This window comes from Necator americanus, chromosome I (assembly GCF_031761385.1).
Source record: "Necator americanus strain Aroian chromosome I, whole genome shotgun sequence".
Classification (NCBI taxonomy): Eukaryota; Metazoa; Nematoda; class Chromadorea; order Rhabditida; family Ancylostomatidae; genus Necator; species Necator americanus.
In genome coordinates this window covers 11853578-11872012 of record NC_087371.1, presented here as the reverse complement: position 1 = coordinate 11872012, position 18435 = coordinate 11853578, and the positions used below count along the sequence as shown (strand labels likewise).

Below are 18435 nucleotides of genomic sequence, written 5' to 3'. Positions count from 1 at the left end.
GAAAAGCACCACCATTTAGGAAGTATTCGCTCAAGTTTAAACTGTGCGTAAAAAAAAACTCAATTTAAGACAATTTCAACTAATGTGATGTTGAGCCTAAATAGCGTTTTCTTCCTCATTTCGCCTCCTAATATCTTATAAAAAGCACTATGCGATATTTGGACGCATATGACCAGTTATTTTTTATAAAATTTGAGCGGTAGTCATTTACAAACACCTCCTAAGTGGTAGCGTTTTCCTCCTAAATCAACACGGGACTTTCTTCAGCAGTTTCGTCGTCACTATACCTGAACATTTGTCATGAATTTAAGATGATTTATACCATTGATTTTTTAGTTTGCTCGGTTCTCATCAAAAATTAATTGTTGAATAGTATTGAGGTGTTAAGTAGTTCTTGAAGCATCTCTACGGCAAGTACCTACATATACGAGAAACATCTATGGTGTAATTGCCGTGGAGTTATCTCGTGTTTGCTTCGAACTGCTACAACTTTGACAAGTTTTTCTCTCGAGGAACTTTTTAATCAACCTCGTATTGTGAACCGACCAAGAATGTCTCATCGCTGTGTTATTTTCAGTTTCTTTTCTTTTCTTGCACAATCATACGCTGTCACGTAGGCACTGTGTTTACATTTTCGGCCTGTACATTTTTGTACGAGATTTCGCTGTAATACATATCTATGAAGTTTTTGTTATAGAAACTAATTTCTTTTCACTTTGTTTTCTTTTTTTTTCTTTGTAAAAACAATTTCTGAATTTTGCCTTAACCATTTATCTTGTTCATACGTCACTGCTTCTATCACCTTTGTCTATTTGTCGTTCTTCGTTTTATATTTCTTTTCCACTCTCTGTCTCTCGATTCACCGCATTGTTTTCTGCGTGAGCACTTGTCTAGCCGGGTCGAATAAATCTTTCAAAGTATGCAAATCTTATGTGATGCTTACATGGAAGACACTCAGCAGCAACAGAAGATGTGATAGTGGGTCTGGTGGGGGTGGGTGGTGATGATGGCGAAAACCTGCACATACGTCCGAAACTGGATCGTCGTGAAATAGCGCTCCGGTGACGGAGGCGCAGGAGCAGTCGCCATGCGACGAGCGCGCGATGTGGTTGTCGTCGCGACGTTGCTTCTCGCGATTGATGTCGTCGTCGGCGATTTGCCGGCAAGCGACGACAATATCGTCAGTGTCTACCGCCTTTTACCGAGAAACGATACTCAGTTCCAGGTTATCCAAGCACTCTACGCTAACGCCACCGCATTAGAGGCAAGTTCATCCATTGCTTTCTTCTTTTTTCTTGACCTATCCAGGATCTCATTTCTCCGCACTTTCGATTTCTCCATAAAACAGTTTTTTTTAGTTTTTTTTTTCTTTAAAAAGACTGTTTAGTGCCACTTAATGAGCCTAATTCCCTTAGATAGACAATAGAGCTGATCTGTGTCTCAGAGAATCATAAGATCGAAAGCACATATGGCTTCACAGTTAGACGGAGCGTTCTGATAAAATGTTGGGATGTGGCTAAGGATAACGAGTACACTTGTAATGTAACTCAGAGGGACAAAACAATTATAGTCTCATATTTGACTTGGGTATACACAGTACCATGGTAAACGTGACCTGGTTTGATTTAATTAGCGCCCACTTTGATTTGAAAGACCTATCAGAATCATCCCCTCCCCTGAATGAACTCTGCCAAAGTTGACTAACAGCGGCATTCGGGTAACGTATTCCATTTAGTATTTGCTCATTCGTGGTCAATGTCGCATGGATATAGAATTGCGCAAGTTCGTCGTGATGTTTTTCCGCATTTCAAACAATCCATTCCCTAAAAGTCTTACTCTTTCTTCATCCTCTCTTGAATTCTTCAATATACACTCATCTGCGTGTCAAGGTCGGCACTGCACGACCGTCTTGGTTCCTGTCCTTTTTTTCAGGTTCGCGTAGAAGCATCCAATCAGCAGTGGTGGCTTTATGATTGATATGAGATCTGTGGCCTTCAGCACCAGCCCAATATTCTTGAGAACGATATTCATAGCAATGTTCTAGCTTCCCTGGGTTTTTTTGCCCTCTTGCCTACCACAATGAGAGAATGTATTTGTATGGCGCAATGCAATGGTAGGTTGTAGTGTTGCATGTCAGAACCATAATTGCTGACCCTGTCCTCAGCGTAACATCAATCACAAGCAAGAGCAATCCTTCAAAAAACCCGAAAAAAGTCACTCTACACCGGAAATTCCCGCCGCATTGTCTTGTTTGTCCTCTACTTTGTATTGACCTTGAACTTAAGTGGGCCGCAGTAAACGCTTTTTGGGAACTTAAGGCTTCATCGACGAGAAAAAAGAACGGAATCTATTGATGTCGGGACCGGAATCTGCTGTTGAACTTAATCAACCACTCAACCGTTGTTTCCACGACTGACTGATCAAGCAAAGAACCAAATGCTAATTTGGTGAACCAACTGTTCCTTTAACTTTTAACAATTGTTTTTCTAATACGGGTAAAAAACTAATTCAAATCAAAGAAAGTTAGGTTGTGGAACATTCCTGAAAGCTATAGGCAAGGAATAAGAAACCTAAAGGGCTTTCATGGCTCCTCTAGGTTTTCCTTTTAGAATGAGTCTCCTACAGCCTATTTGTTTGGATTATTTAGTTTCTTTTCCTGTGAAATATAATGACACAAGACATTTTTTTTCTATTTCGTGTTTCATGGGCTTAACACTCCATCATTTCCTGCAAGAAAACCTAACTTTACAGATCTGTCTTTTTTCCCCGTCTAATTCTTTCAACGTTTTTAAAGATAAGGTTTAACCTCTAAATGGTTAACTGTCCATCAACTATAATTTCGATTTACTCATTAACCGTAAAAATACCAACATGAGTATGAATTATATATATATATATAATAAATAGTATATAATAATATGAGTGATAATGTGAATATCAGTAACATATACCAATACGGTAATACAGGGTCATCTGACTATCAAGCCTTTTCGCTGACCCTTTCTCCATCATCTTGACTATTTCCTCTTCTAGAACACGTCCCTTTCGCCTCTATAATTTTTTGTCACGTAAATCCACAAACACCAAAACCGAGCGCTCATGATACTTTCAGAAGGATTTGATTTTGCACTGATCTATGCGTTCATGGAAAAGATCCGATCTTATCGACTGTTGATGTCAGCGACCGCCAACCAAGACGTGTTTTTCCGATCGCTACGGTTTTCTCCTCTTTATCACGGATTTGCATAAGCATAAACATATCTATAACGGCGTATCCATGTCGAATTGACAGTTTAATAGTTTCCGCTTCCATCCTAAAAATGTGTTCATTAGGTGTGCCTTACCGCGAATGTGACCACATTACTTCTAGCCGAATCCTTTCTAAGGTTGTGCGCTACAGTTAGTGTAACACGTCCTTCCGCATCATTGAAATTCCCCAAAAATTACGCGCTGCACTTTTGCAGACTTTGCCTAACACTCGCAATTTTATTTACGGACGAACCAGTTTGCCGCAGAGGTCAAAATGCCGAAAAATCTCGTTCAATAAGCAGGCATATGACGTCGCGTGGCCGGCGGCGAGTTTCACTCGGGTGTCGCCTCCAGGCGTGACCTGTTTGTATAAAAAGATTCGGCGATGATCCCTTCCGTATAACTGGAATTTCGCATCACTGTGGCAACATTCCTTACATTCAAGGTTACAACTGATAACACAGCAAAAAGTAGGAAATAGAGAGTTTTTACCAAACTCTTTGAAAGACCTAATTTGAGATTTGCTTCTTGTTCGCTGGTTGTCGAAGAATTGATTTTCAAACATCGAAAAAGAAACGGAACATAAAACGGAGAAAAAAATCTCATTAATATCCATAAGTTGAATAGTTATCTTTTTTGTATTCGAAGTACTTTGCATCATTTCTGTTGTTTGAAAACTACACATAAATATTAGTGTATCTATGTCTATCACGGAAATACCTAATCTCAAATACTTTTAAAAGTGCTCAGCATCATGGTTACTTTTTTGGAAGAGGGCTGTAACTTCAGAAGAAGTTATACGTTGCCCAAGGAAAAAGCATTACACAGCAGCTCCGTTGTATCTCTTATGACTTTGACAGCGCCAGATGAGTTTACTCCAATTCACTGCAGAAAGCACAATTTTTCCCGGAAAGCAATTATTCTTTAGGGAAGAAAATAATCACATTACAGGGCGCACAAAGGGCAAACGTAATTAGCTGAACAACCAAAAAACCGTAATAAACTAATATTTTTATACCTTCGCAAAATAAAAAAATTTTCCTCATTAGCGTCTTCGGAAACTTTTCGACATCCATCAAGTTTGTTGTCGAAATAAAATAAAAAAAGGCATTGTCTGACCGAAAGGCACAAAAAAATTTATAATCAAACTTTTATTTTATTCAAAAAAATGGATGGTAAAAACTTTTATCTCCAAATAAAAGTAACTAAATCTTTTTGAAAAATCTAAACCTGGGTAGAATTAGCCTTTCTTCGTGCCCCTCAACTCATGTGTTCATCCTCAAATTCAAGACTCGACCTTCTTCAATGCTAAGCTTCCTGAACTCCATGAAGGTGTAAAAATACTTTTAAAAATCAAGTTTATGAAACGTGATGCGCCTCTTTTGGCATATCTTCTTCAACTTCTATCAACTACACAAATTTGCATCACTTTTAACTGGAAAACGGCAGTGGGGTTCGATAACATCGGATTCTTTAATTCGATATATCGAAAAAAACATCACTTTACATTCATTTGTGATGAATCTTTCATACTGTTTTATCGAGTTCAATGTCTACTAGTTCATCTCCCTGTTCACTAGCTGTAAACTCCACAAAAACCATTACAAAATTATGCTCAATTATCCGTCTGACAAGTGAAACTTGCCTGACCCATGGTATAAACGATTTCAAGCTTTCTGATACTAAGAGTGAACACGTTTTTCTAATAAGCCTCTGTGACTCATGATGGCGAATGCGAGCGCCTTATGGTAGTTAATGCTTTTCCCTTCTTCGAACGAAGTTGAGCTGATTAAAAGTTAAAAATTTTAACGAAACCGGTCGTCTTTCCACCAAGTCTGGACCAGCGAAGAGGCGGAAGAGGGAAAGGGAGAAGGCTAAGTTGCAACCATAAGTGTTGCAGATTTTAAAAACACTTTTTGGGCTTAGAATGAGGTAAGCAATATCAAAAGAGTTAATCCGAAACAAAAGGCACAATTTACTCCTACAAAAGCTTTAGAACCACAAAGAAGAACTTCAGATTCCTCTGCACTTATTTTCCTACGATACTATTATCTTGGTCTGTGCATTATAAGGTTCGTCCGCATTTCATCGTGCAGACTGCTCAAACGCCATTCTAACTTCAACGATAACTACCTGTTCAACCACTTACAAACTCTGATTTACAGCTGAACTTCTGGAAGACTGCGAAGAACCTCAATGGATTTTGGGATGTTATGGTGGACAAAAATGTCGGGGCCAGTCTTCTTCAACACCTCGACAAACATGAAATCGCTTATTTAAAGACCGTCAACGATGTGCAGAAGTTTGTTCTCCGTTTTCTCTTTTCCTGGTTCCTTTTCCATTACTTTCCTGCTATGCTTCATCGGTTCTTTCCTTTTCTCATATTCTTCTCAACGAAACAATTCGAAAAAAATATGTACAGACTAATCGAAACAAAGGAAAAACGCGAATGGCCACGAAGATTGCACGACGACTCGTCCGCGCCGTTCTATGATTTCCACCGCTATGGATCCTACAGTCAAATGGTTTCTTGGATGCGCGCGCTGGCCAGGAATGACCCACAACACGTGCAGTTCATTTCCATTGGCATTTCACACGAGGGCAGGTCGATTGATGGTGTTGAGGTGAGAGTAGAATTACTCTAATCATTCCACCATTACTGTCTTGTACGATCTTCAAGAACGTTACAAGCTAACGGATAAGGATATTCTACATGGCATGGGTCAATTTCTTTGGGATGCGCCAAAGCATCTGATCTTAATTGAGGACCTTGACGGTTAATAAACTCAAAGGTGGACTATGTAGTGAATTGCCACTCCAACCGATTTAATAAAGTCAGTGCCTTAATCCTGACTGCCAAATCTGGTACCTATGTAGCAACTCCGAAAGGATTAAAGCCAGAACTGGTCTTCAATTGCAACCTATAAGGTCATAAATACTAAGCATATCACGAAAACAGAGTTTTATGATACATTTTTTGCTTGTGGGAGAACTCATTAAACGAGTGGTCTCTCGAACAGATTATCTCATTAAAAGCTCTTACGACAATAAAAAAAAACCAGTCATCGAGACCTCTTGATGTGGACTCGTACGAGTTCTCGTCCAGCTCATATTACGGGCTATTCGATTTCTATCTGCAAACTTATCGCTCTTCGTAGCCTCTAAAGCTTAAAACGACAAAATCCGAAAGAAGTCCGGGCGACCGAGTCCCCAAACTACTGTATGTGGCTAGCAGGCGAATAGAAATTTGAAACCTAGCAACACAGCCCTTCGTTCAAAATAATGTATAATTCGAAACATTTCGCATCCTCATTATCACGAGCAAATGTGCACTATCAGGTTTTCTAAGACTTCATTCCCTTGATGGCTGTTCTCTTTTCAGATTGGAAGTCGAGATCGGACAAAACGCATCTTTTGGATCGACGGCGGCATCCATGCAAGAGAATGGGCGGCTCCACACACCGCGCTCTACTTCATTCATCAGGTATACTATTGTCCTCGAAAGAAAATCACTGTTCTTCATTGCAAATGAAGCGTGAACGGTCACTGCGACCAATGAACAATTGTCAACCTGGGCCAATGGACCTAGAAATACGAAGCAGAACAAACACCATAACCCCCTTTTTTTTTATTTTTTTTTTTTTTTTTTTTTTTTTTTTTCCCTTCTTTTTTTTTTTTTTGGGGAAAGGCCCCCCCCCTTTTTTTTCCCCCCCCCATGAAAAACCCCCCCCCCCCGGGGAGGGGTGGCTTCCCGCTATCACACCTATGACCATAACAACATCTAGTGAACTCTGGAAGCATGTCACCTCTCTTAAAAACCCCTACATAATGCGCCTGGCGACAACGCATAATTCATTCTCCGCAAGAATCTCACGCGTCGACGATCGTGAGAGAATGAGGAACGACCTAAGAAAAGAACTTCAAAAGAGCGCCGACAGACTTCCGAGAGAATCGCATTTTTTTTAATAGGATTCCGGTACAAAAGACAAAAGGATTGAGAAGATTAGCCAAGCTGCGGATATAATCTCCACCTTGAAATGGTGCTTACTAGCCGGCGACTTCCTAAGAGACCAAAACGATGGCACATTTATGTTCTCGCATCTAAGTGAAGCAAAAACAGGAAAAGAAGAATGTGCACTGACACAGAAAGATATGAGTGGGTGCGGAGGCATAGTGGCAAAGCTCGGCAAAGCAAATAAAGACAGCTAACAATGGAAAAGATTCATTCTGAAACCATGTAACTTTGAATACTGAGAGAAACTTGATTTCAGAAATACATGTGGTATAATCGTGCCGTAAAAATGCAAGTGAATGATCCTTGAGTGAACGCAGCAGCAGAAGTAAAGCTTTCTAAAACAAAGAAATGAAGGCTTAGCATAACATCCACAAAAAGTCACTCTTTTCGGTTTCTTTGTAAATAACCATTCCTTTTCACGTATTAGACCATACTTCCAATTACATTTCCTCATTATAGTTGACGTCAAGACATCAGACAGATCCTAGCATCAAAAAACTCTTGGAAGAGATCACTTTCGTCATTGTGCCGTGCGTAAATCCTGATGGTTACGAATTTACGCGTTCTTCCACAAATCCTCACGTAAATTTTAAGTACCAAGATCTTTTCAATGAATATACAAATGATTGTCTATATCCGCAGATTCGTTTGTGGAGAAAGAATCGTTCGTCGATGCAATGTCGCAAAGATAGTTGGGGTCGGAATCGATGTTGTCGAGGCGTTGATCTCAACCGAAACTTTGACTTTCACTTTAAAGGTTCATTCAAAGATTTTAAAGACGCTGTTCTTGAGCTTTGTATTTCTTGTGAAGTCCTTCAATCAATTATCCACCTCTAGAAAGTGGCTCTAGTGACGATCCCTGCTCGGAGATCTATCAAGGAACGGGCGCTTTTAGTGAGCCAGAAGCAAGGTTTGCCTAGTTATCATTTCAAACGCAATTTTCGGTTGAAGAACGACTGGTTTGGGAAAATGAATAAAGTAGTGTTGCTACAGAGCTGTTCGTGATGCTATCCTCTCAAGACGCTATAAAGGGCGTGTAGATGCCTTCATCACTCTACATACCTATTCCCAGATTTGGATACATCCTTATGGACATCGAAAGGACAGCTATCCTGGCGATATTCAGGAACTGGTGAGTTTTTTTTTTCTTTACGGGAACTTCCCAGTTAATTTATGTAAATTCCTATCAACGAATTTGCTAGCGTGTGCGAACACGCACTGCAAGTCTTTCTTTTGAGTAACTGTTTTTCTGTTGCCGTTGTCGAAATATTTGTGAACTGTAGTTCAACTACACTTCATACTGGCACAAACATAAATTATATGGAAATATTAGGAAGAAACCTAGTAAGTGAACATCTTTAATGCTTATTTTCAAGATTTGGTGTATGCCACATTCCAAAATACCACGAAAATTTTCACGCTTTCCCATCCGCGGAACAAACATCAGATTAAAGGAGAACACGTCCACGTTCTACATCAACACTCTTAAGCGCTAAATGTTCAAAAAAAAAGTGCGACCACGCCCATCTACGCAATTCGAGACAATTTCTACGCTACAGCGATGATTTGGGAAATAGATCCAAAAAAAAGGCAAAATGAGCTGGTTGCAAAGGTCATAACAAAGGATCACTAGTGTCGCTTTTTGTTTTTCAAAGTCTTTCATCTGTGTTTCTAATCTTATTATCTTCTATGCTCTTGAACAAAGTTTGCGAAATCGGGCACTAATGGATGTACTAATTCAAAAAAGGGTTTGAACAAGATCCAAAAAATAGACACAAAAACTGTCTTAGCGGCTTACGTTCTGAACAAATGAAAGTGAATTCAATTGTTGCAAATATTTGCAGTACGATGTAGGAAAGAAAGCGGCTAAAGCACTTCAAGAAGTCTACGGCACTAAATATGTGGTCGGAAGTGGAGCAGACACTCTGTGTAAACCTTTTTCTTTTGCTTCCAGTTATTATTGTTCGTATTTCGACAGACCTACAATTCAGACCCTGCATCTGGTGGCAGCGAAGACTGGGCGAAACATGCTGGAGGCGTGAAATACGTTTACCTCCTTGAATTGCGTCCAGATGAGAAAAGTTCGAAATTGTTCTTGCTATGCTTTTTAGAAAGGCACATGGCAGCGACCATACTTTCAGATTGGGATGGTTTCATACTTGGCGAATCGGAATTGATACCTACGGCAAAGGAAACATGGGAAGGTGTCAAAGTTGTTGCAGCTGCTGTATTGGAGCGTGTGCAACACAAATCCGAAGCAATCGGTACGTTGTGAATTAATAGTTTCAATTTGCAGGAAAAAATAAAGTATAAGTTTGAAAAATGTAGGCAAAAGCAATGTAGAAGGGCTGAGTTTCTTCTGCAGCATCCTGGCAGAGATTCGGGAAGCAGTGATAATAATCTAGAAGAAAACATGCTTTGCGAATAGCAAAGAGCTTAGAAAGAGATTTGGACTATGAGTTTACCTATGAAAACAATTAACTGGGAAGTCCCCGTAAATAAAAAAAAGTAAATAAAAAAAACTCACCAGTTCCTGAATATCGCCAGGATAGCTGTCCTTTCGATGTCCATAAGGATGTCGTTTCACTTGGTCAGTTCTGTTGGTGAGAAAACTTGCCTCTGATTCTTGGATTTGTAGGATATTTCACCTTTTTGCTTCCTGATGAGTACGTCTCAACCCCTATTTATAACCTGAAAAAAAATCCCTTAAACGCTGGTTTTCACCTAAACCAATGCGCCCAGCCTATGAAATTACCTACGAATAATCCTCCTATGAATGTTACAAAGTGAGATCGAACGAACAGAAGATGATCTACGATGAAGAAACTGCATCAGAATAAAGAAACAGAAAAGCAAAAAAAAAATTACGAGAAGCTATGTTATTAAAGTATCCCAATGTTAAATGAGACACAGAGAACCGACACTTGGTATAGCTGGTTCACAACCACATGAAGCTCGGCGCAGCTGCGTTAGAAGCGGTGCAGTGGGGCCGAGCGGTTAGGATTGAAGGGGATCGAGGTAGGACCATCGCTGCAGCGGCAAGTGGTCCCAACTCGATCCCCTTCAATCCTAACCAGTACGTTCCACCACACCGTTTCAAGAATAGTCCCTTACGCAACTGCAGGGAGCTTCATGTAGTTTGTGTTGTCGACTATACTCGGTGTGGCTGCTGAAATTAACCTAGGCTGAAAAGATTGATGAGTATGGACCAACAATACCACTTTTGGGCGATTTGTGATCAACACCCCGATTCTTCAATTATTCGTTATTACTCCGATTCGTGAATTGTTCCTTCCTATGTAGCCAAGTCCGGAAGAATCCCACTAACGATTTTGGATTAAATGCCAATGTATGGTATTTGGTCCATAATTGTTCGATTTCATTGCATTTTTCCGATCGTTCCGAATAAAGTGCCAAAAAAAGCAAACGGTTGCAGAGCGGTTAATTGCGCACGTAAATGAGAACTGGATCTAAATGACATTTGAGATATGTGCAGCAAGTAATTGACAGATTCTTCTGTGGACTGGGCGTTCATCTACTCATCTCTGTTTCAGTTCAAAAACGCAAATACAAACTTCTGCTTGTGAGCAATTGAAGCAATCAAAGCAATATCAAAACTCTCCTTCATCATATTGAGTGAACAGATTAACAGATTAGCGAATAAAATCGTCGCAAAAGCAATTTTTCAAAGCAATTTTTCAACTTCCTCAGTTTGCGGAGCTGAACAAGGTGAGTCGAAAAATTTCTGTTTTCTTTCTTGATAACTATCAAAACGAAATCGAGGACCTATGTACTGAAGAGGTGCGAATTTTTTGTTTTTGTGATGTATAGGAACAACGACAAGGACGAGCAATTCACGAAAAATTATCGACGTCTCACCATTTCACGTGAACAGACCGTGCCTTGATTGAATATTTTGCGAGAATTGGATTTCGATCTTTCCATAAGTTGACCTCTTTCAGAAGCGCCAACAGCAAAGAGGTTCCGTTTCGGCGACGGCACCGAGGGTTCATGCTACGATCTACGCCACGCGTGTAAGCGTTGGGTGGCCGAACGTCCAGAATTATGTCGAACTGTGCCAATCTTTATGCGGGAAAATTGCGCCTATTCCTGTGGAAAGTGCTGACCAAACGTACAAATTCTCATGTGGCCATATTAATTCTTAGATTCGAATCATTTTGAGGGATTCTATTACGTTAATCTTCTTTTAAAAATGCCATCATTCACTTTGTAATGGGTCCTATTAAATGTCTACTTTTCCACTCTTCCTCTATGTCTCAGTTCTTGTCCTCCGTGTTCTGTCGGCTGCGTCCGTTCATATGTCGCTCATCTTTCGACGACGCTTTACGCTTGACGTTGTGCGTTTCGTTGCCATTTGGTTGTACATACTTGTTAATGTAAACTAATGAAGTTGAAATAATGCCAAATCACCAAATTTTAGAACATATACCAGTCATCACATCATTAAGTATTGAATTGTAGCAAAAGAGATGTATATTTATCGTTCGTCAGTATCCGTCCTGTATGCGTATTCCTTCTCTTCATCTCTTTTGGATTTCCAAGAACATCACGCCGAAAGCGAAAATCCCGAATTCTTAGTAGTCTAACACCGCAAAAATCAACCTCATAGAAGTCGGCGCTCAGGCAGCGCACTGGCTACACTAACGAGAAAAGGAGGAATGACATCAAAACATTAGCTGTATTCGATCTGCGCCTCCATCAAGATTAGAACTAGTCTACTGTTCTTACCTCTGTATTATTCTCGAGGGTGTCACCTATATCTTCATACCTTGAGCTTATTTATTTATTTCATTAAATCCACCTTAACTGCGTGAATCAACAAAGAACTACTTTATCCAAGTAGGATAATGAGACAATAAATGTGATATGTAAACGACAGAATATGCCATATTACCGTCGGAACCACAGAACACCGAGTAATCTCAAACGTGAGACATAAAATTGTACCTAAGACTCATTTATTCAATATAATTCAACGGCAACTATTTGGTAAGAATACGACTCCGACAATACGTACACTGAATAGAACTAGAGTAAATCAAGACTAGCTGTAACGAGATCGTTATAACAAGTAAGAAGTAGAAGGAGTGAGTGCACTAACTAAGTTAGTATAAATAATTAGACAATAGAAAGACTATGTAAACAAGCACACAACAGGTTAAAAACATCCCATGAAAACAAACATTGGTATCTCAGATAAGCACCGAATCTCAACGTGTACCTACTACAAATCAATGCCAACGAAATTGGTGGCATTGAAGATATTGGTTGGTGCAAAAACAACAGCCTTTTTTTCTGCATCATTATGTTCGTGAAGTGTTATTTAAATAAACTCTTTCACAAATGCTGTTATGATATATATATATATATATATCATTTGAAAGGATTTCTGTTGCTCGATTGATCGATGTTAATTTTTTTTTACTTATATTGCTTGTTCGTTGTTGCTGTTATGTTATTGTTATTGGTGCTTTTATGTCTGAAATAACGTCATATTTGTAGCTGTTGTCAAAACGTCAACGCGTAGAGTACAGGTACCACTGCACAGCTTCTGAATGTACTTGGTGTCGATGGTTTGAAAAATTTCGCTACGTCGATTTTGGGCTAGAAGATGGGGAAGGTCGCAGTCGAGTCTCAGAAGTTCACAATTACCAATTTAGGGCAATAATTGAAGTTTATAGGAGTAAAACCACGCGAGAACTTGCTGAGGAGTTCAACATAGACCACCTAATCGTTGTTCACCAACTCAAGCAAGGTTGAATTTGATTAGTTGAATTTAATATTTGAAAGTTGCTGTTTGAGGACAGCCAATGTTTTTGTACCAACCTATAGTACATATCTCAGGTGTTTCTCGATATTATTTGGCAACATTCACAGAATCATTAAGTACGAGCGAAAAACAAAAATTAAACTACTGCTCCACCGGCATCGTAGCGAAAGAGATCAAAGGTAACCCTGGTGCGATTACAGCTGCAGGCCGTCATGAGGCTTCTTCTGCATCTGTATTTTCTTTGCCATTTTCGATCGGCTGAACCTCTATCGGATTTGAGATAGAGAACGCCCTCCGAGGTGATTCAGGGGATATCTGGAAAACAATATCTAGAAGTTAGGTACACAGAAGGAGATCAATCCCGAAATCATACCGAATATTCAAAATAATGAAAAATAAAAACAATGCCTGCTAGTTTCTCTCGCGAACCTTATTTGAGCAGCACATGATGTCTCGGATCCACACGTAGACGCTCCTGTAAACAAATTCAAGCTAAATATATAGAAATGAATTTTTTCGCAAAATACCCGCATTTTAAATATTAAGCTCATTAAGGAAAGAAAAAGCTCGATTATTTGAAGTTTATGAAGGTTTTTTGAAAACTAAGACGAGAAGGGGCGGGTGTGGTGCAGCGGTTAGAGGTTCCGCTTCCTGCACGATCGATCGGAGGTTTGAATCCGCCTTAGTGCTTGTGATCAACGAGCCTTTAATTCCTTCAGAGTCGATAAATTGGTACCAGACTTGTCTAGGAGGATAGAAACACTGACTTGACCAATCGACTAGCCATACCCCAAGTCATTGTATAGGCCAGCTACACGTTCGTAAATCTCAAACGATTCTGAATTGAAGTGAACGTGGGGGCGCATCCCAAGCGGATTGATTAACGTCAGAAACTTTATTCTTTAAGGACAGAAAACTGTCACCATCTTTTGACTGGAAATTGCTCAGTTATCTTTAATTGCAATAGGAAGACTTACCAGATGATATGTCCTATAGCGAACCATGTGGCGATGTTGTAGCCAATATAGCTCAGCAATTCGTACAGACTGGGATCTTTGCTCACCAACACTTCAGTTACGCGCATAGTGCTATACTCAAGAACAAGTCGAGCGACATAATCCTTAAGTGCATGATCTATCTAGTTACATAACGGTAGCACCACCCGACGTAAAGAAAAAAACCTACTTGTGTTGATTGGTACGCTGCTGGAAGATCGTACTGATCTACTGTACCAGGATATGAAGTCAATTCGCATGGATACGGATTGTCTCTACAACGAAACCCTTTTTATAGAACTTTTTTTTAAAACCAAACGCTCCAAAAGCAGATTCATTGGTTACTTACAAGACTAAATTTGGACAATAAAAAAACAAGAACTTTTCTCACAAAACTCTGCAAAAAAAACACACTTCCGACATGCAGCGACCTCGTCGGCACCAGGCAGATCGCTGGGAATAGGATTAGTCCACGCAGAGGGTCGTGTGACATCTACATATCTTCTTGCGCAGGCTTCATATTGGTCGATGGTACAAACTTGTGTCGAATTCACTCGAATGGAAAAGTCCCTAAATGATAACCAATTCTATCTTCGTGATAGCTTCGAAACTTCGCTTCGAACCTGAACTTCCGGATGTCATACGGTATCATCTCAGCAAATAACGGGTGGCACTGGCAATATTGGATTGAAACCTGTAAAAATGCATTTCATTCACAGAGATCCAGAGAACCAAAACATGGAAGAATCGCACCATAATAGAACACATCAAGAAATTGGTTCTGTTGTTTTGCCGCGCATTTCTGTCTGCCGACTGGGCTTCACCGAGACTCTGGCCACAATGAGAATGCCGGGTGTCAGCTTTTTTCTAAAACGCCACCTTGGCAGCACATCTATTCCAAGATTAGATGCTAAGCTATTTTGGTGAACCTCTTTACGCATTTTTAGCCGAATTCCCTTTTTGTCCAGCAATCGAATTGGATTCTCCAGTTGATTCACAAGGGCAACTACGTCATCGGCGTTTTCTCTCAAAAAAATATCCACACCAGGATGAGAAGGCGTCGTTTGTTGCATATACCACGAATTTCGCGACGTCTAAGAATAAAAATAGTTCCACTCACAGCACTACAAAAAGTAGTAACGGTGAAACCTGAAAGGTTATTGCAAACTGTTTTAGAGATGATGATGAGTTTTGTGACATTGAACGGTCGTGGAACACCCAGCAGAGTCCATGCGTTGTTGGTACTTGATAGAGGATATTTTTACAACAGTCGTACGCTTGTATCAAGATACCCTACAAATTACATTCCAAGTTTTAATGGTTGACAGCATTGGTGGAAATGAAGCAAAAAAAAATCCTTAATTGAAAAAAAACTTTACCTGGTAACTACAGCTGTTGATTACGCTCTGGCACATATACTCCATGTGATTAATGCTTTGGTTTCGGATATTCTGAGGTAGATATTGGAACAAGATTGTTTGTCCTGCAAATAGTATTGAGGTATTGATCAGATCATCAACGTAACCTAGACGACAAGGGTAGAAGAGGAAGGAAGAAGGTAGGAAGAGACAAAGGTAAAGCGAAAGCGAACAATTTGAAATGGACCCCAATTCGGGGATGGACAGTGGCGAGGCCTTACCCCAGGCTCAGGTTTACGGCCTGAACCATAGTAGCTTTAGCCTTATATCTTAGTAGTTCCTGTCTGAACTCAGTTGCTTTACAGTGGACAATTTGCATCGAATGTACATGTAGTGTTGTATGACTTACTTGACTTAACCGGTGAGCTGATGACATCGCCTGACGCCATTAGCTGGATCTTACGATATAGTGTCAGTGTGATATAAAACACTAAATGTTCATCACAACAAGTATATATTAGAGAAATCCTGTCTCAGTTTAGTGGGGAACCGTTTCAAGATTCTCTGGTACAGATTTACCTCCGGTGTTCCACTATGCAACATTATACAATACCTTCTACCTGGCTTTCTACAACATAAATACTATGCAATTGCACATCTGCGTATACGTAAACATTGTAAACACGGCATGAAAATAAATAGGTGCAATAGGGAGAAGCCGGACCCTCCTCAGGTGAAGGGGGTTTTTTCGCTAACCGCCCAAAAGTGAAGGGAGTAATTTCGTTCTTAGTTTTTTCGCCAACCGTTCAAAAGTGAAGGAGGTCCCTTCCTCAACCCTTCAAAAGTGAAGGGGGTCAGAGCACCGGCTCTGACTATCTATGATGAAAACGGTGCAAAAAGTGTTATAATGTTTACCTTGATTCATATAACTCTGTGACATTGCTACATAATCAGCGTCTTCCTTTAACGATGGATTTGTCCATTCGAGCAGGTACCTTTAAAAACAGCCATTCAACCACATGCAGTAACAAAACACTAAAGCATTATTCGATTTGAAGTAAAGAAAAAAGCACCCGAAAAGAACACGTATCTATTTTGCTCCCCTATGTACTAACAAACGCCTCTATTTACTGACAAAGCGATGATAGGCACACCAATGCATCGGAGACCAAATTAATCTCCATCCATGGTAGTGACCTATTGTTTACCCATGAACAGGACCACTTTAAAAAACCATCCAAAGCTTTCAACATGCCCTAAATAGTTTCTGAGCCGACAAGTTACTACGATTAAGCAATAAAGTTTGTAGATGCTTCTGTTAAGCTTCTTTTGGAGTTGCACTGATGATGACGAAGGAGTAAAAACCATGTATCTAAGGAATGCTAGACTACATTTACCTCATTGCTGAATCCTGACGCAAATTCGCAGTCACTGAATTGACACCATCTTGTGAAAATGGCATACGATTGCAAATAACGAGAGCTGGTATCGTTAAAGGCGAGCCATCGACGCTGTTTCGAGAAAGTATTTATGATCATCATTAGATCCATATAACAAAACTACCTTCTGATTTGTTCCTTCTCTGTACTAGCAGCAGTGCGAAAGATGAAATAGAGTGACTGTAGGGTAAAAAGGACGGCACAAGCGATAATAATTAGTAACAGTATTATAATACTGATAACATTTTTGAACGACATTTCTGCAACAAATACAGATCCAAATTGTAGGAGATCTATGCGTGAGCGAAATTTCGGAATCAAACAAAATTTCTAGACAACTCGAAAAGTACAGAATTGCGAGAAAAAAATGAAAAAAGAAAAAGGTATACCATAGCGACTACAAAAGTGATGAAACAGGAAAAAAAATCGTTGCTAAAGCTTATACGCACTCAAAACTTTTCCCACTGCTTCAACTCTCCGTACAAAACTTGAGACCAGTGATTTCTCATGTCCCACGTTATAGGAAAATTTTCGATCCAATCACTTGACCACCTCCAAAACATCTCCATAAAAATCGTGGTTTTTGCATCTATGAAGACGATAACGATTTAACGAAGCAAACAAGAGTAGTATCGAGTTTGATAAGCTGTACACCAGGTTGTTAAATAAATTTATTTGCTAACGTTTCAGATATCGACTTCTTCAGAGCATGAAAAGGGCGATTGAATCTACAATTTAAACGATCAACCTCTCCACAACTAAACCGATAAACTAAGGTTATAGATTTAATCGCCATTTTCAGGCTCTGAAGAATGCGATATAACCGAAACGTTAGCCAAAAAAAAAAATTATTTAACAGCCTCGTGTACAGTTTATCAAACTCGATACTACATTCAACTATGCCGAGGTTCATTGAAAGTCGAACTTTTCAAACAAGAGTAGTTGATTTAAAAGAGGAAGATAGTCTATGACTGCAGAAATTGGTTCACCGAAGCGATGCAGCCTAAAGAACCACAGCTTCTTTTGATAACAAAAAAAAACGATGGAAAAATTCTGAGGTTAGAAGAAATTCCGAAAATACTTCTACTAAATGGAAAGATTAGAGAATCATAGGAGTAATTTGGCGATAGTCCAATTTAGCTACAGCCAAGATTGTCAACAAACTTTATTACGGCCTATGTTTCGGCGTCGTCGCCTTCGTCAGAGCCTGGAAAGTCAGATCATTTGTGATATATCCTCTCAAATGCCTCATCCAGAACAAGTCATCATTCCCTAAGATGCTACATCCAAAACCGAAACCAAAACAGCCCAAAACGTTGTGCTTACCTAGGTAGCCGCGTTGCCGTGATATTAGCGGATCTCCGCCTGATAAATTCGCTCCGCTAACACTAATTAGGATGCGACCCGCATTTGACCCCGTAGATCAAAACCCGCAAAGGTCTTGATATAGAGCCAACCCGTTGGTCACAGCTATGCATTTTTTCCTTTCTATTCATTTTGGACTTTTAGCGCTCATCCAAAACGCCTCCAAAGTTCTGCGAGCTTTCGAGTTCGTGCGATAGGATCGTGGCAGCTATGCAATCAAAAG

The 18435-nt window shown here is 39.8% G+C and overlaps 2 protein-coding genes across 3 annotated transcripts; one reads left to right on the top strand and one right to left on the bottom strand.

The window, feature by feature from the left end:
- Positions 1–1087: 1087 nt before the first annotated feature.
- RB195_005210 (uncharacterized protein) lies at positions 1088–11390 on the top strand (the record flags this gene model as incomplete). 2 transcript variants are annotated; one of them, XM_064177565.1, is made up of 13 exons in its annotated part: positions 1088–1225; positions 5415–5551; positions 5672–5873; positions 6632–6733; positions 7724–7846; positions 7907–8021; positions 8102–8174; positions 8258–8396; positions 9109–9193; positions 9256–9345; positions 9406–9528; positions 10862–10993; positions 11227–11390. In XM_064177565.1, the coding sequence occupies 13 exons, from the start codon at positions 1088–1090 to the stop codon at positions 11388–11390; spliced, it is 1623 nt and encodes a 540-aa protein (XP_064034690.1). The 2 variants fall into 2 exon arrangements, with proteins under 2 accessions (XP_064034690.1, XP_064034689.1); XM_064177564.1 differs by lacking the exon at positions 10862–10993.
- Positions 11391–13265: 1875 nt separating this feature from the next.
- RB195_005209 (uncharacterized protein) lies at positions 13266–17105 on the bottom strand (the record flags this gene model as incomplete). Its single annotated transcript, XM_064177563.1, has 13 exons — positions 13266–13370; positions 13485–13530; positions 14033–14175; positions 14241–14325; positions 14465–14620; positions 14674–14744; positions 14804–14917; positions 14980–15144; positions 15200–15343; positions 15430–15533; positions 16324–16403; positions 16806–16919; positions 16972–17105. 13 exons carry the CDS (start codon positions 17103–17105, stop codon positions 13266–13268), a joined length of 1461 nt encoding a protein of 486 aa, XP_064034688.1.
- Positions 17106–18435: the final 1330 nt, after the last annotated feature.